A 25,547-nucleotide genomic window follows, 5' to 3' on the forward strand; every position below is an offset into this window, starting at 1 on the left:
CTCCTCCCCCTTCTAAATCCGGGTTCGATTGTACATGCTTAAAATAGGATTACACAGGATATAAAAAGACCAACCTGTAACCAAAGCACTTTGGTTAAAAGTTTAATTCACAAAAATACATTGACCAATATCATGAAAATGTACTAAAATGTACTTTAATAATCCATAAACGCTGGAACATTGTCGACAGAAAAACACAAGAAGCATTATTTGAGTTGGTTTAGTATAATATATTTCAGCTTCAAGAGACATAGAAATCATTCCTTATCCCCCCCTTATTTCTTCTATAAAAGACCCATTTTTGTCCGAAGCATCATTATTATGCAAAAAGAAAAAAATGGCATTAGAATATATTATGGGAGCTATGAAATTCCCAGTGACTAAGTATAAAATGAAGTCACATCAGAGAGAGACAGAGAGAGAAAAAGAGAGAGAGAGATCGGTAGAAGTCCATGAACAGTAAGCGGTGTGAAAAGGTAAAAAATACAGATTATAGACCTTGATCTATCATCACTGACATGACAGGCATGGAGAAAATGTTTATGGCCGTCCAAAAAAATTAAAATAATGATTCTCACTTTTCCACATCTACAATTATGAGCTGAAGCAATTTTTTTCATGCTCGTTTTTGAAGAACATTTAGAATCACACAACTAAATTCATGTCTTTCAAATACGATATACTGAAAAAGATGGAAAAATACTGAATCCCATTTCTAATGTTTCACTTACTATTGTGTGTGTGTGTGTGTGTGTGTGTGTGTGTGTTAAAAGTGTCAAAAAAGAAGGGGGGGGGGCTTGGGCGGGGGCTGCCGTTTGAGCCCTGTTTAGGCGGCTCATGGACATTTCGTTTCTTTCTTTGAACAGATTTCCTGCGCTGTTGTTATCAGTTTGTGGCCTTTTGGTTTTTGGTGCAGAAATGGAGCAAATGTGTCCTTTCAGCGGACACACGTGGGAAGAAGGTCCTCAGGGGCAGAGAGCAGAGTCGTCTCTCGCCGACTGTCTTTCTCTTTGATCTTTTTTTTTCTTTTCTCTCCGTGTCGTACGTCGTCATCCTCATCTCGTATAGGATAGAGCGGTGTGGGCGCTCAGCTGATTCACCGTTTGTGGCTGATGGGGTGGAGAGGGGGAGGTCGGGTGGGGAAAGGTGGGCAGGACTGTTGGAATGCTGGCACGTTCCAATCGGGGCAACAGTTCTTCATTACAGCATTTCTGCAAGGTGACACAGCAGTTAAATTCTGGATCGCTTCCTCCCTTTATAAGGCCATGTAGAAGGTCGTGTGTTAATTGCAACACAGTTCTTGGCGCCCTCCCTTGGCTGCCAAGTGTCATTACACCCGTTGGCATTAAACTAATGAGGATGTAGAGAAGTGACTTTTTGATTGTTTGGACATAAATAGTACATCTTTTGTTATCTGCCTTTTCAGAAAAATTGTCTGAGCGTGCTGATCTCAATTTTGTTGAATAGTGACATCACAATTTGGCCCATTTACACATAAATACCAACCCAACATCTCGTTTTTCTGTGTGACCAAGGGCGGGTAAACCATTTGTCAAATAGCCGCCCTCAAAATGTATCCAATAAAGTTTTTTTTTTTTTTTTAATCTTAATTCCCATACTGAAAGATACATCAAGAGCTTCCTTCTCATGCAATGGATTAATCCATGTTCCTCCTGTGCATCCGCATGCAATTCAGGAAGAGTGTAGCAAGACTCGTTGCCGGGTTGTGAGAAAAATGAAGCAAAAAGTTCTCCCAGTATAGTGGAGAAAAGACGAGAAGAAAAGTTTTTCATCACGAAAATGTGAGTAGCAGTCAAAATGGTAAACTGTAATTAAATCTTGGTGAATGTTCTCATCAATTACAAAAAAAGCATCAAGATGATCCACATTTATCCATCCATCCATCCATTTTATGAACCGCTTATCCTCACAAGGGTTGCGAGGGGTGCTGGAGCCTATCCCAGCCGTCTTTGGGCAGTAGGTGGGGGACACCCTGAACTGGTTGCCAGCCAATCGCAGGGCACACACAGACGAACCACCATCCACGCTCACACTTAGGGACAATTTTAGAATGTCCAATCCGCCTGCCATGCATTATTTTGGAATGTGGGAGGAAACCGGAGTACCCAGAGAAAACCCACGCAAGCTCGAGGAGAACATGCCAACTCCACACAGGGAAGCCGGAGTTGGAATTGAACCCGGTACCACTGCACTGTGAGGTCGACGCGCTAACTACTGGACCACCGGGCCGCCCTTGATCCGCATAAGGATTAATATTGCACATGAGATTTTCTTTCTCAATTTTCTCAAATTCACACTTTTTGCGTCGTCGATAAAAAAACGTGGTGTGGACAACTAAATGACTTAAGTCAAGTCAAGTCAAATACAACTTTATTGTCAAACGTGCTGTATGTGTAACATACGCACAGATGAAATTTCCTCCCTCTTAAACAGACAACATACAAAATACAACGCTGCCTTGTAGAAATACCCACATCCTCCGTGGAATGGTGACGGGATCCATTGTTGCAATGGTCCCGTGAGTATGGTTGAACTCAAATTATGTGAAGTTAGTTCATTTGTTCCAGGCGCAACTGTCCTTTATTTGGACAGTGCACCTTTCAAGTAACACTTCAACATTCATAGCTGTCATACAAGTGCGTTTGATTTTTTTTGTTGTCGACTTCAATGTGATGAAAGTCGAGTCTTGCCCTCCCGGAACTGATTAAGATATTCAAAACTGATTCATGCGCAGCCTGATTTCCTCATTTGCCATGTGCTCATAATGTTTCATTACAACCACTTATTTGAATACGCACACTTGGTCTAAGCCTTCCCCTGTATGTATAAATAAGAACTCTGCAGTGAGGGTGCCAAGATGCAAATCGCGAGTAAGCGATGACACAGTTGGGATGTAATCCCGTTTGTGTTTGGGTCAGCGGGCTCTCTCTATCACCCACTTTCTCACACCGCGCACGCACACACTGCGATAGGGACAGCGAACAGAGTGGGTGGTTATGGCCGCCGTGATGTCTGAACCGGGCACAATGGCGCTTGTCTGTCACGCTAATCCACAGTTTATGGCAAAAGTTTGGAGAGGAAAAATTGCTCTCTATGCAGACAAAAATGGGATTTGTTTCAATGCTGGACCGTGATTTCTCACTGATTTGATTTGCGACAAAGTGACTAAACGCAAGAGAACCTGATAAAGCGTGTGGATTTCCTCACAGAACTGGGCTGTGATCCACAAGTGAATCCACAGCCTTGTTGAGCCGTGACTCATTCAGTCTTGCAGGTGGTGGTGGGGGGGGGGGCATATGAAATGAAACGTCAACACTTTTCAAGGCCGAATCAGGGAACACAAGCCTGTCCAGACCCATTCACAACTACGAGATATCAAATATTATCATTTGAAGGGACAGATTTCCTTTAGACAGTGAAGCTTAACATTTTTGGCATTTCTTTTGTCATCTTCACAAATGTGAACCAGTAATCCACTAAATATTTTGTTATTGTACTAAAATAGAGTGTTCAGGTATCTGTACTTCATTTGATTGCTTAGTTTTCTTTTAAGTCTTACTCCCTACATTTGAAAACAGATGTGCGGACCTTCACTTAGTCAAAATGAGCTTGTTACTTTTTTCAAGTGCCGTTGGATGATAAACCGACATAAAAAAAGACGTAAATATGTAAATAGAGATCAAGTCAATTGTGGTTAAGCGCTTGACTGAGGTCTTAATGAATTCTGAGGCTGAAAAACATCAGGGAGCAAATTCGGAAAAGCAATATATTCCTCCTCCGTGGCCATATCTAAGAATTGTTTAAAAAAAAAAAAACTCACTTCTCACAATGAAAATTCACTCTAATCTGAAAAAAGGCATACAAGGTGTATTTTTTCTTTTGGTTATTGTTCCATAATTTCGCTTTTTGGGGCGGGGGGGGTTGTCAGTTTCATATCAAAGCTATGGGAACACACAGTTTTGATAACTTCAAAATTTTTAATCAAAGAGGGATACATTGTCAAGTTTTTCTGTTTTTGTAAAAACTTATCAAAACCAGTATTGTATACAGATTGTGCTCAAATAGCTTTCAGAGTCTACGCTTTGTTTACTTTCACTCAAGTATAGGCATTGAATTAGTCCTACTTTTACCGGAGTATTTTTTAAATACATGTATTTGTACATCTATTCAAAGTACAGTACAGCGGTTTGAGGACTTGGGCCCCTTCTGCAGGTCTCGACCTTTTGTAATACCCTTTGCTGCCTGGAGGTGGAGCCCTTTCTCTCCCAGAGACTTTTTCCGCGAGGAGGAAACAAAACTGATGCTGACACTATGTAATAGTGCAAACACGTTGCTTGTGACAAATGATAAGACAACCCTTGAAAGCCGCAAGATCAAGGCTATTAGACAGCACTTTCAACCTTCATGACGCTTGTGATATTTAGACGGCACATGTGAAAAATTGACTTTTTTCTCTCATGTATCCAAATCGTTGAGACTCTGGACCACTTTCCCCCTATCGAGGGCGGGGGAAAAAAAAGTCAATCTTTTGTGAGATGCATTCTGAGAATGTGCCTGTGAGCTCACAGTTCTACTTTTGATGGAATCACAAGTAGGCTAATTTACATTACGCCCTACAACACCAAGTTTCTGCATTTGCTTTGGAGGGAGGCCGAGTCTTCAGCGATCTCCAATTTTGCTGCTCATCACAATTTTTTTTTTGAATAGAGATATCCTGGTCACATTTTTTACACCCAAGCCTAAGTCTGAGTCTTTTGTTTATAAGTATCTGCCAATACCGAGTCTCGATCTGATACTCAGGAATGCATTACAGGGAAGGGGGGGAAAAATAAATAAAAAATAAATAAATAAAACGCATCCGACTGAATTCCAACGTAACTTTTTAAAAAGCTCTCAGTCCGCAGTGGTTCAAATCAAGTAAACAAAATATATATTCTTGCCTTTAAAAATTAAAAAAAAAAAAAATTAAAAAATGCAATCGTTTTCAGCCAATACCAATCAGCTGATGCGGGCCCCATTTCCAAACAGATGATTGAACATGGGACAGCTCTAATAAATAGTCCTCAGAGTCATCTTAAAAGTCTTGAAATATAGCGTCAAAGTCACTCAGCTGGCAACACACCAAATAGACGCTCAGTTCATGCAACACCCTAAGCTCCGCCCCTGCTCCTGTCATCATGGTAACAAAAGCCACACGCAGCATTTGCATGAAACAGAATTTCCCCCAAAACTATTTAAATTGAACTTGCTTGACAAGAGGACATTAAGTGACCTGTAATTCTTTATCCTTCGGGTAGTTTGACGTTAAGTATTAAGATCCTAAGGAGCAGTTTTAAAAAGTAAATTTTTTTTTCAAAAGCATATTTCCTAACATACCTGGCTCAGAGCTGCTGCAGGGGCTTAGGATGGGAAGGTCTTTAAAGCAGCACACAGTTGGATTTCTTTTTTGCCTTTTTCTTTTCCACTGGCGTTTTCCTATTTATCTGTCTGACCAAGTCATAGAAGATCTGAGAGAGAACAAACGAACAAGTCAAAACCAATGTCGCATTTCCTCAAATAGTCATGAACGGCCAGATCCAGCGGCTATCAATATCCATGGGATGGGAAAATGTAAAGCCTGAGGCTCACTCACATCAAGGACGTTGATCTTTGACTTAGCAGAGGACTCTAAAAAGGCACAGTGGTTCCACTGTCTGGCCAGGTTCTGGCCCTGCTCCTTGCCCACCACACGCTCATCCTCCAAGTCGCACTTGTTGCCCACCAGGATCATCGGCACCTGGAGGAAACAACGCACAAATAATTAAAACAAACAAACAGACAAAAACATAACAGTTACAGTTCAAATGGAGCCTTCTAACAATTACTCAAGTATTTTTTTTTAACCAAAAATTAAGAAAACAAACGAGTCCTGTTGTCTTCATACTACTTTTACTGATTACGAGAACTGAGACTCACTGATAATGTTATTGATGTTTAATTTCAAAATGACTGACAATAATGGTTCTTAGGCTAACCAGTTTTGGATTCTTAAAAATCTATGTGGACGTGCGCCGTGTCACAATCAATCTAAATATTTAGCGTGATACGCCTTACAGTATATTGGCAAAGCTTCAAGGGGACAGCCACAAGGACAATCCAAATGGATCAATCACCCCCTCTGGGACAGCAAAAGAATCATTTCGGTTACATAACGGATGATATAATCTACATGAAATGACCGCTACTTGTTTTGTTTTTCTACAAGCCAGAGCACTCACTCAGAAGACATGCAACAGATGAAGGAAATGCCCACCACTACTGCTTTTGTACCGCTGTTATTTTCCAAGAACAGAGAAGAAACGAGGGGAGGGGGGACCCAAAACGGAAGTACGAACAACGTGAGCCTCGCTGCAATGCTGTCGTAGTGTCGGGATGCGCCTCATCCTGCCTGCTGTTTCCTGAGCGGCTATCTGGTACTGCTCGCTGGGCTCGGAGGAAGCCGCAGGGGCCCCGCCCAGCCGGGATAGCATCGCTTTCCTTCCTGAACATTTCCAAACATTTCAGCTGGATTCCGTGATACGGGCCGCCCGGCACCTTACATGACAGCGCTGGGATGTGGTGTGTTTATATCTTTCATTGTAAAGCATGTACGATAAAGCCACAAGTGACCACATCTTCCTAAAATGTGTGTAAATGTTTTAACTTTCCAAATATGACATCGGCAGGAGAAATTTACTTGCTCAGGGCCTGCAACATCTAAATCATTGTATGCGGATCCCTGCTTTTTCTCTCCCTGCCTGGGAGATGTGGAAAAACTGGATATCGGCAGAACATGTGGAAGCACCCCAACTGCTGCTAGCTTGCAGCCCTACTCTCTGGACGTTTCATTCTGAAAGAAAATCTAAAGTGCCCGTTCCCCGTGGGCCCGAGGCGGACGACAGGAAGCTGGGATATTTATATTAACCCTGCGGAGGGTCGCGGCATGATGTTTGATATCCAAACAAGTTGCTTGGGTACTGGACTGCCCAACAACATTTCGACCAAGGGGTCCTGGGAGAGTCAAGGAATGTGCCGCTTAACACAAACGCTGAGCAAAGCTGCGATAAAGTGGATGAAGTGAGCGGGCTGGAAGGACAGAGACATTTTCAGTTTCAGCACAAGGAAGCATTTGCCTACTGCCAGAGTCCACACGGGCCAACCAGGACTTGCTCAGACACCGCTAACATGCTGCAGACGGGTCCGATCCTGCCCGCCGTGGCATTCTTTGGAGATTGGATTGCAGTTAAAATGAACAGAGCCAGCACTTTCAAACAAACATGAGCAGTGAGTCACGGGAACAGGGTCGGGGCCTTACTACCGTCTTAGACGCACCGGCAGAGATGGAGATCGTCCCGAAAAGTCACAAGACATGTCTTGTGTAAGAACTGGAAGGAAGCTCGGGAAGTGAAAGCACCGCAGATTGCTCGCTCACATTATTAGTTGCTCATTACAAACGTGTTTCTTTTTTAGATGAAACTAGGCCCCGTTGTGTTCAAAGTCAACTCATTAAAAGTCTGGTAATTGCGCACTGTAGGAAGCTGCTGAGGTTCTGGGTGGGGGGGAACAATACGCTACAAACAACACGCTTCAATGCAATTGCTCTTTGCAATTAGGCCCATTGAAGACTTGTAATTGAGCTTAGCGATACTCAGGGTGTCTGCGCATTTTGCCAGCTCGGCCCTAAATGGCGCATGGCGAACAAAAACAGCTGTAGCAGCGACCGGGGAAAGTCTGCTCCTCGCTTGGCAAAGCCAACAATAGTCCACAAATTTGTGCTTGGATGAAAATTAAAACATTGGAGGCATTTTCGTTTGCTGCGCGTTATCGTTAGTGCTCAAAGACATCGTGCCGAAGAGGCTTCAACCATCAGTGGACTGACACATGAGCTGACAAAGGGGTCACCAAAGTCACAGAGCACAGCGCAAAATCTGTGAAAGCCCCTCTTTATCAAAGGTGAGAAGTTCCAGACCCACACGCAGTTTTTGCTCGACCCCTCCCACATGCTTTAAACTAAGGCACAAGAATTAACCAAATTCACATCAACATTGCCATGTGGTAGGTAGACTGCAACTGTCCAATTGCCAAGGCTACAATTTGGGGGGTGGGGGAGGACGGGTTGTGGGACTGCTTCTTTTATGTCGGTCATTAGACATTATATGTATATTTTATTTATTTACATTTACATATTGTTTCAGGAGACGTGAAAAAGTTGAAGTGATAAAGCCACACGTTACTTGGCATTAGCGTTGTAATCTTATTTAGGACTTACTGACTTCTTTTTACATCGCACTTGTTTGACAGAATTTTCTTCTGTTGTTTTAGTGAACGTTTAAATCAGTGCAAGTCAAAGTGCTTAGTAAGTGAACAACTCAAATTGAAGTCGGTAACATTTATTCATGGCTCACTTGTCAATATTTTTTGCATTAATAATAATAATAATAATAATAATACTACATTAACCTAACACAAGACCAAAACATGCAATAACAGTAAATCTGATGGTTCATTGTAATAGAAACTAATTTAGTGCTTGTGTTTGTTGACAAATAAAAGGGCAAAGGAAAAAAATGTCATTAAATGGCAACCACTATAGAGGGAAAATAATAATAATCGCAATTAGATTATTGTATATTGTATATCGCGTGAATGTTTTCATTGTGTCAATACTTTATACTGATCACCCGGCATTCAAAAAAATGGCTGAAGCACAACAGTGAATTTGCCTCGTTTCCCACATGCAAGGGCATCACAATAAGTAAACAACAATAAACTCGTTATAAAATGCAGAATTCCTCAACAAAGCAGGAATTTCAGTCAGAAATCTAGGTTTTTGAAATGCGTTTTTCCAGGTGTTCAGTAAAAGGCAGTCAATTTCCCCACCGTAAATCATATAATCCAAGCTAGCCTGAGGCTCACCATAGCTCCCTAGCCACAGTGGCCCTAATAAAACGCAGCGCAACCTCACAGCAGAGTGAAACTTTAACGAACTCTGGTTCTCTTGCATACTCCAATCATTCACATGGAGTGCCAGACCACAGTGGGGCCACAAGGCCCCCTGGCCATGGAGGAGGGGGGCTAATGGGGAAAACACAGAAACAGGCACTGAATAGAAGTTGGATTAGGTGGGCAGGAATAGACAGAAAGGAACGTTGATACCACAAAATATGGTTACGAGGGGTTGTAGAACGGAAAAGAAAAAGTGGGGTAGCATTCCTTCCCCGGCAAGGAGCTCCAAAAAAGGACAGCCCTGATGGCGCTGACGCGATCTCTGCAGCAGCAGAACACCAGCAAGGCAATGGAGCCTTACTCTAAAAGGTCCTCACAACAAAATGTACCAAAAAGTGGAGGGAGACGTGTGGAAAACCAACAACGGCACTTTTCCGCCTTTCACCAAGAATAAACTCGACCCAACAATTTTTCCACCTTTGGAGGTACAGTACTGTTAAGTTTGACGCTCACTTCACCCGCACTGTCATGCTCAAAGCAACTGACACTGTCTGACATGTATTTTATACGCAACACCAGATGCTGGGGCTGATGTCTAATTATCTGACAACGGGAGGCCGTGTCGTAAAAGCGCACACAGCTGCAGCGATTGTCCTGCCTTAGGTGGGCTCTGTGCGAAGGAGGCAAAGACTTTTTGCAGCCAAGAAAATGCTGATTCACTTTTTTTTCTGTGCAACGGTCATGAGAGCTGAGGGCAAGACAGCAATAGGCTGCCATCACTGGGTTCCTGTGTGAAAGGCAGAGGCGGAGCAAAACGTGATCTTTAACGTTTCCGCTGTGGCAATTCTGTTGAATCACTGTGTGAAGGAGGCAAGACTTTTTGCAGAAGCTAATTTTATTCTTATGCTTATTATTCACGAGAGCAGAGAGGCTTTAGCCCACCTATACAGCCTTCTGGATAAAAAGGCACAGGTGGACAAATGGCCGGTCGCCTGTTCAGGCTCAGATGGAGCAATTTATCAGTCTCTGTGAAAGACGCAAGTCCTAATGAGATGCTAATCTAATTCTGACGCTGACAACTAATTATGAGAGCTGAGGGAAAGACATTCATTGTTTTTAACCGGGATCAAACCTATCAAAGACGCTCATTGTTTTTACTGGGATCAAACCAATCAGCTACAAGGGAGGAATGTCCTACAAATGGAAGCAGCCCCAACCCAGAGACATATACCGCACAATGATATGCACGGGGTACAAATGGCACTGTGTTGCCTCACATTGTTTTCTATACACAAGTAGGACCGGGACACCACGGCCTCCATTGTTTTGTGCTAATACGAATTTGTAATTGCCTTGCATAAGATGCCCGGTTTTCAGCGTTGAATGGTCTCCATAGTAACGGAACAATGTAGGCGGCTGAGAACATAGAAGCACAGGAGACTATAATCTACCAGCTCTGAGTTCCTGGAGCTTTTCAAGCACGAATCAAAACAAAGGTGGGACACATGCACGCACACACTTACATCTTCTGTGTCCTTTACTCGTAGAATCTGTTCCCTCAGGTCCTGGAGGTCGTTAAAGGTGGACTGCGCTGTGATGGAGTAAACCAGGGCAAAGCCTTGGCCGTTCTTCATGTACAAGTCCCTCATTGCCGTGAACTGCTCCTAAAACCATGAGGAACAACAAGCATGATGAGTCTTGCGATATAACAAGTCGTCATCGGGTGTCGCTTGGCTTTAAGATTAGATTCAACCTGAGAGGGGGAGGAATGGAAACGCGCTGCGCAGCGTAGCGCTTCCATGACCGACACTACAAAACTACAAAGACAGCCTGAACTCATACTATGTGCTGCTCTAACCACATCAAAGTGTAAAAATGCAGGATTGCAGGCAAATTGTTCTAACAGTCCAGCGCCTCAGATTAAGAAGAGCTGGACATCTCGGAATTGTCAGGCTGCGAGACGTCACTTAAGCAAAGTGGCGCTTTGGAGATCAATGCTAACCAGTTGGCACGCCAACAGATGAGGATGGCGGGAATTAAAAGGAGGGAGGCCAAAGCCGTGATTATTTCTCATCTGGGATCCAGCTAGAATTGCATGGCATTTATGGTATTTTTTACAACTGCAGATGGGATCCCTCAGAAATTCTGACGCTGACAACTAATTATGAGAGCTGAGGGAAAGACATTCATTGTTTTTAACCGGGATCAAACCAATCAAAGACGCTCATTGTTTTTACTGGGATCAAACCAATCAGCTACAAGGGAGGAATGTCCTACAAATGGAAGCAGCCCCAACCCAGAGACATATACCGCACAATGATATGCACGGGGTACAAATGGCACTGTGTTGCCTCACATTGTTTTCTATACACAAGTAGGACCGGGACACCACGGCCTCCATTGTTTTGTGCTAATACGAATTTGTAATTGCCTTGCATAAGATGCCCGGTTTTCAGCGTTGAATGGTCTCCATAGTAACGGAACAATGTAGGCGGCTGAGAACATAGAAGCACAGGAGACTATAATCTACCAGCTCTGAGTTCCTGGAGCTTTTCAAGCACGAATCAAAACAAAGGTGGGACACATGCACGCACACACTTACATCTTCTGTGTCCTTTACTCGTAGAATCTGTTCCCTCAGGTCCTGGAGGTCGTTAAAGGTGGACTGCGCTGTGATGGAGTAAACCAGGGCAAAGCCTTGGCCGTTCTTCATGTACAAGTCCCTCATTGCCGTGAACTGCTCCTAAAACCATGAGGAACAACAAGCATGATGAGTCTTGCGATATAACAAGTCGTCATCGGGTGTCGCTTGGCTTTAAGATTAGATTCAACCTGAGAGGGGGAGGAATGGAAACGCGCTGCGCAGCGTAGCGCTTCCATGACCGACACTACAAAACTACAAAGACAGCCTGAACTCATACTATGTGCTGCTCTAACCACATCAAAGTGTAAAAATGCAGGATTGCAGGCAAATTGTTCTAACAGTCCAGCGCCTCAGATTAAGAAGAGCTGGACATCTCGGAATTGTCAGGCTGCGAGACGTCACTTAAGCAAAGTGGCGCTTTGGAGATCAATGCTAACCAGTTGGCACGCCAACAGATGAGGATGGCGGGAATTAAAAGGAGGGAGGCCAAAGCCGTGATTATTTCTCATCTGGGATCCAGCTAGAATTGCATGGCATTTATGGTATTTTTTACAACTGCAGATGGGATCCCTCAGAGCATCATCCAAAAAAATGTTTTCTTAACAGACTCGTAGCAAAGCTGCTAAAATTAATGATATTGAAAGCGCACTGCTGGCTAGAATCAATAACTGTGTCAAGTCATGATTTTTTTTTTTTTAAATCTCCTTCAATGCTCTAGCTTACAATCTCACACATCTTTTCAACACGAAACTAAAAATTGTTACATTCTGACTCCGACTTACTGTGCCGGCTGTGTCGAGAATTTCAAGCATACATTGCTGCCCGTCTACCTCCACTTGCTGCAAGGAAAAACAGCAGATGGTTTATAAAACATGCATAACAATTGGCAGCAATTACTGTCACATTGCAATCAGCGTTTAATAACAGGTCAAACGTTGCAGGAATGGGAAGAAAAAAAAAAACAGGCAAAATGGCGTGACAGCACTGAAGAGCAAAATGATGAGAAGCAACAGAACAGCTGCCCAACCTCAGCTGCCGCCGCTCCCGCCCTTCGGGACACTCACCTTTCTGTACGAGTCTTCTATTGTCGGGTCATATTTTTCCACAAAGATTCCCTGCACAAATTGTACTGTCTGTAAAAGAGAAGACAAAGTGGGGATCAGTCGCGCTGAATTCAAAGACCACAGCAATCCCCTTTTGCATCATCTGCCAAAAATGGGATTCCCCGCATTTATATTTTCCCTTTGGAAATAATGACAGAGGTAGGACGGAGCATATGTAGATGGGAATGTCGTAAAGGTGGGACAAAACAAACAAACAAACAAAAGGAACATTGGAATGTTAGAAGGTCAAAGTTAATCCAACAAGTTCACTTGTCTGGAGGAATTTAAAAAAAAAAAAAACACCTGGTTGAAGTTAGCTCAGTGCAACACCGAGGCCTCCCAATCGCCTTGTGACGACTAGTGAAACGCTTTGCAATCTATCCGGTTTCCATTATGGGATCTGCACAATGGAATGTGTGCAATGTAATAAAAAACAAAAAAAATCCAACAACAAGAACAATGATGCCCATGCCACTCTTGCGATAAAATGTCCAATGAGAAAACCACTGAAGTGGTGTCACAATAACACAATTTTGACTTTAATAAATAAAAGAACTAAAACGAATCATGCTAAAAACCTCAAGCTACTAAACCTAAAACTGCTAAGCTGTCGCTCCTCTGTGATGTCATTGGGGATGCCGGTCGGCGAGGTGTTTGGTCTTGTCGGATGTGTTCTTGCCTCGAGCGTCAGTATCTTGATAAAATGCCTTGCAGATGGGCTTTGCCATGTCTGTCGCTTTGCACTGGCTGTTAGCAAAATATTTCCAGATGACACTGCATGTGCTTGTTTCTCAGACAGTCTTCAGGAGGATGACTTTTTAGCCTTATTTCTCTGACATGAACACTAACTGAAAATGGCTGTGCCCACTTTCAACAGGGAAAAACAGCGCCATTGCTGCATTAAAAAAATAAATAAATAAAAAATTAGATGCTTAACTCATTCAGTACCAGCCAATTCTGGACCAAGTCTGAAAAGACGTTTAAAAACGTCTTTGGGAGTGAATGAGTTAAAAACGTGATAATTCATTTTTTTGAAGAGAGGTTGCGCGTATGATTCAAGAGTCGTTATACAATGTAATGCTATTGTAGTGTGTCTAATAAAGTCTTCAAAGTCAATGTAAAGTGAAATTAACCGTGTTCCAAATTTCACACCAGAAACGAGCCAAAAAAAATCTCCAAGTATATTAAATGAGGCATTTGAAGTTGTGAAAAATAAAGCAGATGTCTCCACTCTCTCAAGCTGTAGGCCTGTGTGCTGAACGCGTAAAACCACACCATGCTGGAAATTAGATGCGGCTTCGACTAACACCTTTCTTACGCCGACACACCCCAACGTGTTTGAGCGGTGAAAATATAGCGTCTGAAAGTCTCCGGTGGCTGGACTATAGCTCAAAAGAGTTGTCACAGGGACAGGAGTCGCTAGCCCAAAGAACCACCAATGTGAATGAAGGTGCTCAAGGTCTTATACAGCAAAGGTGGGGAGACTCATACTCGATGCCAAAGTGCGTCACTGGGCACCATTTTACCCACATGCCCCACGCCAATTCTTCAATGTATAATGTATTTCGAAACAAATGTCTGAATTCACTTGACAATACATCTTTATTTATATCGCGCTTTCACAACAGCTGCGGGTGCAACAAAGCGCTTTACAGAACAGTTCACATGAAATAAAAATAATATAACCGAAAACAATCGTTAACAACTATTGCTGCATATGCCTTGTTGTTTGAAGCAGTTCTAGATGAAAGAGAATCAAAGTCTCCTTTACTACTTCTTTAAAAGTGAAAATGTACTGCAGAATAGGGCTGCTGGATTATGAAAATAATATGAATCACAATTATTTTGGTATTAATTGAAATCAGAATGAGTCAATCGATCATTTGTTTATTTGGAACAAAAAAAAGAAAATGTGTACTAAAAAAACATTAAGACAAATCAAATTCTCTGAAACACTAGAATTATGCAAGCTCCTTTTGGACCAAACCAAATTCATTATGATTTTTTTTTTAAATTTAAAAAGGTGTCTGTGTATAAATTCAAGTATTGTTTCCTTGTATAAACCAACAATGAATTGGAGTTTACTGGTTATACACTTGTAAATTGCCACAGAACTGTTGTAAAGTTTAAACAATTTCAATAGACCTCTCAAATGAAAATTATTAACTTAAGTATGCTCGCTATATAGTATTAGACATTGAAACAAAATAAGATTTATGCAATTAAAAAAAAAAAAAAAAGATGACTACAACTATTGTAATCGTTCGAGCGTACGAATCATAACTGAATTGTGGTTGATTGCACAGCCCGACTGCAGAGGTGTCACCTCTGAATGGGGAGCTGGGAGGAGTAGAGAAATTGAAGAAGGCACACTTACCAGAGCGGACTTGCCCACACCTCCAGAGCCTAACACCACTAGCTTGTATTCACGCATGGCGGGATCACTTCAGCAGACAGCCAAACAGTCTGGAGAGAAGCGCAAAGAGACAAAAGAAATGAATATTTCAATAAAAGAAACAATTCAAGCGCAAGTAGGAATTTCCCAATTTTTCCATTCCAGAGAGGAAGGATTCTAGTCATTCCTGGAGGCTACGGCCAAGAGGCACAACACAACAATGGGGGAAACACCCAAAAGTGGAGCTCCTTGAGGGAGGAGGAGGTGAAGACTATCTGACCTCTGTTTAACACAAGCCAGCTGTGCAGTGCAAGAGTGCGCTGTGCCGGTGATTTATGGATCCCGCTTCTATCCCTCAGAACGACACAATCGTCTTGCTTTCATGGATCGCGGTGCACCCGAGAGATTTGTTTTTGGTGCTCAATTACCTCTTTTTAGGTACTGCGAAACATCAATGTGTTGTCTTTTTTCTAGCAAATGACAGAAAGCAGCTGCCAGTAGGGAAAGTGCAGGTCATAACGAGGAAGAAATTGTGCAATCTCTGGAATATGGCTTTGAGGTCTTCCAATCCCTGGCGCGCATTATGGGGTTTAATCAGATGGGTTAGCCAAGTGGGTCACTGCAAAGAGACCGCCACAGTGAGGTTGACAAGGAATTGGGTGAAGTCAGAGTTTCTTTTGAGCATTTGACAGCCGGGGATCTGTTATCTTGCGCGCACATTCCATGATTTTCATTGTGCCTGTTGACAGTGACACCCAAGTTCTATTCTATTCGATCCTAACCCAATAGAGATAAATGAAGGAGTCTGTAGTGAAAATTTAAAAAGCGGATAATGTATTTTGAGCCGCAATGAAAACAGTGCGGCCGTTTGATAATCAACCGCTTTGTAAATCATCAAAAGCTACGCGGCGCACTTCAGCCACTCAAAAGCGGTGCACAAAAACACTGGAGACGGCCGACTCCGATGGCAAGCGGTGGGGCCACGTGGCGAGAGATTTGTTTTTGGTGCTCAATTACCTCTTTTTAGGTACTGCGAAACATCAATGTGTTGTCTTTTTCTAGCAAATGACAGAAAGCAGCTGCCAGTAGGGAAAGTGCAGGTCATAACGAGGAAGAAATTGTGCAATCTCTGGAATATGGCTTTGAGGTCTTCCAATCCCTGGCGCGCATTATGGGGTTTAATCAGATGGGTTAGCCAAGTGGGTCACTGCAAAGAGACCGCCACAGTGAGGTTGACAAGGAATTGGGTGAAGTCAGAGTTTCTTTTGAGCATTTGACAGCCGGGGATCTGTTATCTTGCGCGCACATTCCATGATTTTCATTGTGCCTGTTGACAGTGACACCCAAGTTCTATTCTATTCGATCCTAACCCAATAGAGATAAATGAAGGAGTCTGTAGTGAAAATTTAAAAAGCGGATAATGTATTTTGAGCCGCAATGAAAACAGTGCGGCCGTTTGATAATCAACCGCTTTGTAAATCATCAAAAGCTACGCGGCGCACTTCAGCCACTCAAAAGCGGTGCACAAAAACACTGGAGACGGCCGACTCCGATGGCAAGCGGTGGGGCCACGTGGTCGGATGAAGGCTCCTCCGGTGTGAATAATTAATAATCGTTAATCCGCTGCAGCCAGTAAAAGTGGTCCTTGTGCGATGGGCACACACAGACACATCTGTGTTGCCTACTAAACACAGTGACGCAAGTGTGTAGCATTCCAAGTGCAGCGCACTTAGCGTGGCATGCCAAGTGTGACAAACGCTTCTTCAACTGTTTACCGTTGTCAAGGTGGCAAAGCTGCACCAAGACACAAATACTAGCCGGCAACACAAATGGCTTTTGAGCAAGAGCCACAACATTAGGTACAAGCGCTACAATATAGAGATTTCGCCTTTGGAGACATTAGTGCTAATTTTGGCATTGGCCTTCAAAGCCATTTTTTAAAAATCCGGCTTGCTGCCATGTATTTAAGGTACCAATGCAATGAGACTCACTGCTCGAGGCCCTTTGTGTTGAAATCAATTGTGCCTTGCGCTGACACCAACACGCATCTAATGTGGATGCAGGAAGTCACAAGGGCTGTGTGAACGTGCACTTTGGTAAGTTCTGCCCAAAAGGTTGGGGCAAATCAATGCGGACCCTTCCATCACACCATTTACGGCTTACAACTCGCCTCTTTTACACCGAGCGCCTGCAAAATTGCTGCATCCCATCCATGACGACACATATGCACTGATTCTTGTTTTGCCTTTCAAACAGAACCAGTGAAAGAGCGATGTCGCCACAAGTGTGTGCCCCTTGACAGAGCGACACAACATTGCAAAATCATGTTAGATGAGCGACGATATGTTATGAATTGGCAAAACAAAAGGGTTAGGGGCATGCGTGTCAGTTACACTTTACACCCCGGCCTCGCCTTTTCGGGCACCCTGACCTATAGGGGGTCCTTGATTTACAACGGTACTGATATCAGAAGATTGTGAATGGCATCCAAAGAGCTACTTTAAGTTCACGTACTCATGAAACATAAGTCGTCAAGCTCAGATATTGCCATAATTCCTGTTTTTCATTTGTTTCATTAAATTATTGTGTTGGACTATGCGTATGCTTCAGATTTGCATAAAAATTGGGGTTAGATCGTAAAGCAAGGAGCCCTTTTAACGACGACCTCAACTGTCTCCGCACCAAGCATGGGCCGGTATCAGATTCTGCCAGCATGATAACCATGAGCAAATATATTGCACTTTCACGGTATTGCAATTAACAGCTCAAAAATGTATTATTTGGGAAAGTGGGGAAATAAATGTTTTTTCCAAAACAAAATGAAGTACCACACTATATGTGTTTCACCGAAAATGAGTAGTTAATTCTCTGCTTTATGAATTAACATACGCTAATGTTAGCCATGCTATTTAGCCGTATTTTCTACCTTCGTAGCAAACTGAAGGCATATTTAGACATGGTAACTCTCGACGTTATATTTGAAGACCGTGAAATGTTACCATCATCTTTAATTTATCAAAGCGTGATGGGTGCCACTTGACTCTTGAAAATCGCGGTGTACCTGGAAACGACTAACTGGCCCATGCCGACTCTACACACCCCATTCCTTGTCAAAGCAATTTAGTCAAGCGGCAGAAAAATAGGCATGGCTGACTTTGGCAGTAAATGTGAACGGTGCTATTGATTTCCACTCATATAAACAAGTAGAATCCAATAAGGATTTAGGCTAGATTTACACTGCATGGATCAAGTGACATAATTTCAATATTTTACGCTCAAGTGGCGAACTTAGGATTTGTGTGTAATAAGTAACGTCCAAAAACGTTGTGGGGGCGGATGCAAAGCCCTACCCCAAAACAGGGCTGGGGGCAGCCATAATCCAAATTATTCACAAAATTAAGAAAAACAGTCATCGTGGTGCTCCGAACGATGAGCCAAAAAAACAAAAACAACAAAACGATCATCCGCAGCTCATACATTGCAGCCTGCGCCCAACTAGAGACCAGCCTGTGTGCGGTGCAGCAACCCCTGCCCATTTCCTTAACACTGCACGTTACAGACCAAAACAGGAACTGAATCATAAGATATGTATGTGCATTTTCTGCACTGTCAGTTTGAAATAATGTTCGGCTCTTGAATAATGGGAATAGATGTATGGGAATTGGGATGGATTTTTTTGTTGTCTGCGTCATAAATTCATCAAAAAATGAATTTTTTAATTAGATTAATCGATGATTAAAAACATCATAATTTCTAACATTGAAATATATGCGGCTAAATCATGTGATCCAACTCGGTGCAGGTCCAGCTCACTCATGGATGATCGGAATGCCCAGCATAAAACCATGATCAGAACACCCTCACAGTAAATATTTAATTCATCCCCTATTTTTGTTAACATGATCAGCACTGTCAACAATGATGCTGTTTACCAAGAATTTAAAGGACAGCTGCACACTGGATATTAAAAAATATATACCTTCACACCTTTGGCTTTTGCGGTTTCCAAAAACAAGATCCAGATAAATTATGTCAAAATCCTTTCGGGTATGAAATTGGATTTGGCCGCTTGGCCCTTCGGTGTAAATACAGCCCAAGACATTTTTCTGAAAAGGTTTTCAGCGCAGACAGTATGCAATAGCATTGTACTTTTCAACAAAGCTAACACATAAAAGGCCATGTAAGGACATAATGTCTTCAAGCAAACCTCGCCCTGTTTCCACTCCCTCTTAACAACACTGTCATTCCTTGCAAAACAAACGCTCAGCTAGTCAGGCCCGGCAAATAAGGAGCGAGGGAAGGCGGCGTGCCAGCGAGCACACGCTTTACAGTGACATCACTCACCCTCTGGGGCCAAAAGGTATGTGTGTCCATGTAGGGCTGCGAGCGGCATGTGCGAGTGGCTGCGACAAGCTATGCGAAAGTACATTCAGGATTTCCTGGCGCGGGCTAATCTAACATAAGCGAGGCTGTCACAGCTGCTGACTCAGCAGGGTGGGACTATGATTGACGGCTGACCCTCCTCAAGAAAGGCGCCCATCCATTAAGCCAAGCAACAGAAGGAGAGTGCCATCTTCGTACTGACACGTGACACCCATTTGACGTTTGAGGGCGGATAAATTGCCATTCTGGACAAATACTGATAAGGTCCACCGCTACGATAACCAAACACAAAACCGTTGAGGATAATACGACGCTTAGTGCATAAAGCAAGCTTGCGTCAAGAGCAAACGTAATGACGTTTAACAGCAATAACTTATAAGACTATAATTTGCGAGCAATCAGAGCTGGAAAGAGAGCCTATGCAATCATGGTTGAGATTGTTATGCTGCCTTTGAATTAGACAGGGAAATTGCTCAATTTCATGTTCCTAATGTCCTAAAAACAACATTTAAGTGATTTAATGCATCCCACTGGAATACAGGAGATTTAGAATCATTAGTGTTTGAAGGTACGGAAACATTTCTAACAGTAGTACTTTAGATTGTACTCTGCTACTCTTCATATTTTAATACAAATTCACATTATGATCAATTAGGTTTTTGGGCAAACGTAGAGAAGATATTTTAACAAGTTCCCAATAAGATACAGCACCTAAAGTCCAAAAGCATCTGCAGAGAGGTCCTCTCTTTCCCCCCCACCCCACAAAGGTCTTCCTACGGCAGCATCGAAAATCAAATTGAAGTCACCTTTGTCTGTCGCTCACCCATGTTAATGTATTACTAAAGTAAACACTTGTATGAAAAATCTAGGAATAATTGGATCACTATAAAACCTGTTTATTGCATATTGCTTGCAACCTCGAAACTGCCTATGCCCTAAGATAGTCACAAACCAAGGACTTTTTACACCAAACTAAAAATCTTTTGTTTACAGAAATTGTCGGTGATTGGCTGCCAACCAGACCAGGGTGTAGCCCACTTCTCACGCACAAAGTTAGTTGAGATGGGCTCCAGTCACCTACAACCTTATCAAGAGAAGCAAGCGCTATAGAAAATGAATGTGTTACAACATTACAACACACACTTTCATTTGTTTCTAAGGTCATTACTTAAAATTACATGGCGGAGAATGCTTATTTTTTATGTATCTATTTAGTGGTGATAAAAGTTTTTCATTCAGTGGATAAAAGCAACCAAGATGATTCAAGATGTTGAAACAATTTAATTGAGATGTAATAAAGTCGAGTCGCTGATGCTAGAGCGGTACACACGGCAGACTTGTGTGCAGGCCGCGTGGGATCGGTTCCAACTCAGTGACGGTGTGAATGTGGGTGTGAATGTTCGGTTGTCTCTATACGTGCCCTGGGATTGACTGATGACCAGTTCAGGGTGTCTTCTGCCTTTCACCCGAAGACAGCTGGGAAAGGCTCCAGCAACTCCCCGTCACCCTGTTCAGGATAAGCAGTGTTGAAAATGGATGGATGGAACAAAGTTCAGAAGAGTCCATTGTTTAAAAACTAAGATCATGTACATGACAATTTTGTTCAGAAAATCAAAGGTCTAAACGCTGCATATGCACGTTTTTCTTTTCATTGGCTTTGTTTTTGCGACATGGTTAAGTAGTGCTGAAATAACTAATCAAATTATTAATTTACTAACTAAAGAAGAAAAAAAACAAAGACTAAGCAAAATCACTGCCAAGAAGTTTCTCAGGAATCAGTTATGCACACCAACTAATGTGACTCAAGTTTTACGCACCACTTCGTACTGAAATCAGTTGGTGGGATGGCGGCGAGCCAGGAGGAAGGAGTCCATCATCATGACACACAAATATAGTACAACGCAAGCACATAACAGCTTCTACGATCTACGATCGCCACCATCACTGTTCATATTATTGCCTACCACTGCTAGCTAGAATGTATTGTAATGTCCCCACAGGCGGCCAAGAGCAGACACAATCGTCTGTGCACTTCCAATCACGTTACTGAAACAAACTTAACAAAATAAACAATAAGATGCCACAGCCACAACCGACGCCCAGGCACTCATCAGTACACTGTCAAGCTAAGGGTTAGCCAGTTACTAGCCTGAGCGCATAACAGCCAATGACACCCACGTCACTCACCAGCCAAGGTCCCACTTTTTTCAAGTCATACACACTCATAGCCACTGACAGATAGCGACCGAGTGGCCAATAATAATATCTGCACCTCAAATGCCCATTTTGTTGCTTAACAATGCAAAATCAAATTTTAAATTGACGAGTAGAATAATACATTCAAAAAATTTCTAAGGCTGCAGCCCTTCAGTTAAAACGCGATCAGAAAAAATGTACACTAGAAGTTACTCCACGTTAGTAAGCACACTCAATTATCAAAGCCATAGTAGTGTTCGTGTGTGTGTGTGTGTGTGTGTGTGTGTGTGTGTGTGTGTGTGTGTGTGTGTGTACGTACAGTGGTTCAGGTCTTTTCACGCTGATCGACAATGAGGATTGTTGGTCGGTTGGGAATCGTGAGATGCGTGAGGTGAGGCAACGTAGCACATTATTGATAGCGACGAAGGAAGATTTTGACAGAACATTAACAGACAAACGCTGCATGAAAACATTTAGCTTTTTCTTCGCATATGGACAACAACATCAGCGGAATGCGTCCAACCATCCTGTCAGTGGTGCCATGACCTGTAACCACATCCTCTTTCCAGAGACAGAAGGGTTCACAGTGACCGCCTAAAATAGCCTCTTCCAGTCTCTGTTCCTGTACCAGACAGACTGAAGCGTGTATGTGGGGAGGGAAGCGGTTGTTTCAAGTCAGCATCTCATCGTTGTAACCATGTTAGGCCCCACAGGATAGAGGAGAAGCTCTAATTGCGTAAGTTATTGGAGAAGTATAACTTCTCTCTTTAAAGCCTGCAACATGCCTCCAAACAAATTCCTCCAATGTCAGCAAATTCAACTGCTTCACCCAAGTGATTCTCAGCTGGGTAACAGACGGCAAGTAACAAATTACAGTTGGTCCTCAGTTTCACGTCTTTTGACATGATCAACCGCTCACACAATCAAGTCAACTTTATTGTCAAATGTGCTCTATGTGCAACATACAGCACAGATGAAATTTCTTTCCTCTCAACCACAGGAGAGAGATCAATCAAGTAGTTTGCACAATTTATGGCCTTGAAGGATTTTTTTTCATCCAGCAAAACTTCAAACTCCGAGAGCAGGAATGTCTTTCTGACAAGCTCCGCTGGACCCGAGTATCAACAAAATCTGGATTCAGTGAATGCTTCGGAGAATGATAAAGCTTCACCTACATTGACCTCAACTTGTTGAGCATTGTATTTTTATCTTGGAACACTGATGCACAGTGACTTTACTACTGCGTTAGCATAGGTTAGTAACAGACGATGGCATGCACAGGCTTGCGGAAAAATGTAAGTTATGTCATGAATGCAATTTCCATGAATTTTACATAATTTATTTGGGCACATAAACCTCAACTTCTTTATCAGTTGCAATGTGACAAGTGGCCACGACCCAATTAATAGAAGCAGCACTTCAAATGACTCAATAATCCTTGGTAGTAAATAAATTCACAAAAAATATATATATATATTAATCAAGTACATGACCCCTTCTACTGCCACTGCACAGATGTTCTATTTACGCGATCTAATTTCGATTTTAGTTTTCAGGGCAAGTGACACCATGCTGAAACCGTCACAGTAATTTTGGCCCATTTGAGGGAAACTCAGGAAATTGGTGGATATTTTTTGCAGAATTTTATCATCCAAGCGCAGAAGGACTTTTCTGAATAGCAGACTAAACCAAAGGGACGATGAGATATCTTGAGAAAAAATGAAGTTGGGCTTTTTGACTATCATTCAAAAGCATTTTTCAACCAGATTTGCCATTGGCAATATCATACAAAAACATCAGCCAATTTTCACAATTGTTGTTGCTCACAATTCTTGTTACATTGTGAAGTGGAAATTCCAACCAGGCTAAGCTACTTGACAGACTGTCATTTTTGGGAAGTTTTGTCACGTTGCTATTTTTAGGTGCTTTGAAAGGCACTTGCTTGTGGGCAAGTGCTGTAGTTACGTTTTCAAAGACTAATTTCGAACACTATATATTTCTTTATTGCTCTTCATTTTGTACAAGTGGGTTGCTACAGGTGTTTAAAACGCTTCATGGTGTGATACCGGCTAATTTCCCCACAATATGGACATCAAATCTATTAATCCTCCTTGTATTTAAATTCCCCTGCAATTCGGAACGAGGTATGGAAACGAACCACAGCTAACTACCAACACTTCCCTCTAATAACGTGAACGCAATTTCTCCTGTCCAATGCTTCGAAAGCCCTCTCGCAGAGATGAGGTAGCATTAATCTATAATCCGGGCCAATGAGATAAATGTGCCCCTGCGCGGACGGTGTGAGTAACACCGCTAAATCCCGTTACAAAGCTCGTTATCAATAATGAGGCTAACTAGCTAGCTTTAACGGGCCGCGAGCGGGGGCTAGTTAGCATGATAGCCTGTTAGCTCAGCACCACTCACACACACACGTTCCTCGTTTCAAAATGCCAACACGCAACACTCGCCCGCTAAATGCCTCCTGTCGCAAACCCACGTTGACGCTTTCCACAAAGAGTCGAGCCGAGTGGAGGTTTACGAGCTCCGGGCTGGGGTGGAACGGGCCATCGGTGTTTGCGGGGTTAGCGTTACCTGCCCTTCCGCCTGGCCTTGACTAGAATGGGAGTGTTTCGGAAGCTACTCGCGGAGCTTTAATGTCGTTTTATCCAAGCAAAACAGGTTACGATCCGAGGAAAGCAGGTCACCAGCGGGACGCGGCGCGAGTGTCGAGTAGGAGAAAGGCCTAGCGGTGGTAAATACTTATCGGCCGCTATCTTATTTTTGGTGTCAAGTAAAGTTTGCGCTTACCGTTTGTCGCTTCGCTGTCTGTGGGCGCTCCGCAAAGTGTCAGCTCGGTTGCGCGCGCAGCCCATACGTCACTTCTACTCAGCCCCGAACGACACTTGGGCTTTTTTTTAGTTTAATTAAAAGAGCCACATATGCAGGTCTTTCTTTCTGCTAGTCTTCTTTCGGAAAAGATAATAATAATAATAATAATAATAATAATAATCATCATCTCACTATATGGACAATGATTATTTCTCCGAAAGTTTGTTTTGACAACCTCAAAATTACATTATAAAATGTCTAAAAACGTTGACACTATTTGTCATTTATACTTATTTGTATTTCATTGAAATAATTTGTTTCAACTTATCAATCCAATTTAAATTGAAATGTCAATTTATTTCAAGACGGTGTTGGTTTAGATACAGTGTTATCATTCTATACAATTTATAAATGTTTAGACATGTTGATTTAATCTATTTTTAGATGTACTTTAGAAATATATACAGTATACATAATTTTTATTTTATTCTAATCTATTATTAGATTTCAATCCATGTAAAATTAAATACTGTAATATCTAATTATAAACATTACTCCGCGACCGTTGTGAGGATAAAGCAGATCAGAAAATGAATGGATGGATAAACATCACTATCCTATGCATTTTTTTATTTTATTGTACATTTTTTGAATAGTTATTACATGTACTATATTTGTTATTTTCTCTCTCATTTAAATTACATATTAAGTTCACAGAGCACCTGACCCCGTTGGCCCCTTCCACAGGTGGTAAGCTCAAAAGGAACCACATTGCCTTTTCAGGCTGTGCCCGACCGAGCCCCATGGGTGCAGACCCGGCCATCACGCACTTGCAAACGAGCCTTGCACTAGAGGTGGACCCACGTTACCCGTATCAAGACATGGGAAAACTAGGTCTAATCCTTTACTCACAAACTAAAAGGGAAAAATGCCCAGTTTGTTATAGTGTGTTACGTTTCTGTGGTTGACTGTTTACACTGCTTGTTTCAAAATAGACCGCATTTTTTGTTGC

General features: G+C 42.4%; 1 protein-coding gene across 4 annotated transcripts; it reads right to left on the reverse strand.

Annotated features, from left to right (window-relative positions):
• Positions 1-607: 607 nt before the first annotated feature.
• Positions 608-24,618, reverse strand: LOC109529211 (ras-related protein Rap-1A). Of its 4 annotated transcripts, none has more exons than XM_019892467.1 (8): positions 24,515-24,618; positions 15,110-15,198; positions 12,694-12,762; positions 12,412-12,468; positions 11,588-11,728; positions 5,654-5,797; positions 5,398-5,528; positions 608-1,211 (listed from the first exon to the last, which is right to left on the reverse strand). In XM_019892467.1, the coding sequence occupies exons 2-7, from the start codon at positions 15,164-15,166 to the stop codon at positions 5,439-5,441; spliced, it is 558 nt and encodes a 185-aa protein (XP_019748026.1). In that variant the 5' UTR covers positions 15,167-15,198; positions 24,515-24,618; the 3' UTR covers positions 608-1,211; positions 5,398-5,438. The 4 variants fall into 4 exon arrangements, with proteins under 4 accessions (XP_019748026.1, XP_019748029.1, XP_019748028.1 ...); XM_019892470.1 differs by lacking the exon at positions 24,515-24,618 and adding an exon at positions 24,299-24,471; XM_019892469.1 differs by lacking the exon at positions 24,515-24,618 and adding an exon at positions 19,472-19,588.
• Between the last annotated feature and the right edge of the window lie 929 nt (positions 24,619-25,547).

This window comes from Hippocampus comes, unplaced genomic scaffold (assembly GCF_001891065.2).
Source record: "Hippocampus comes isolate QL1 unplaced genomic scaffold, H_comes_QL1_v1.1 scaffold137, whole genome shotgun sequence".
Lineage (NCBI taxonomy): Eukaryota > Metazoa > Chordata > Actinopteri > Syngnathiformes > Syngnathidae > Hippocampus > Hippocampus comes.

What these genes read in the sequence shown, in the direction of transcription:
- LOC109529211 (XM_019892467.1), bottom strand. Translation starts at nt 15,166, where the DNA reads ATGCGTGAATACAAGCTAGTGGTGTTAGGCTCTGGAGGTGTGGGCAAG. An exon ending in GTGTGGGCAAGTCCGCTCTG is followed by an intron (nt 12,763 to 15,109) that starts GTAAGTGTGCCT and finishes TCTCTTTTACAG; the next exon opens with ACAGTACAATTTGTGCAGGG. An exon ending in TTCTCGACACAGCCGGCACA is followed by an intron (nt 11,729 to 12,411) that starts GTAAGTCGGAGT and finishes TCATGGTTTTAG; the next exon opens with GAGCAGTTCACGGCAATGAG.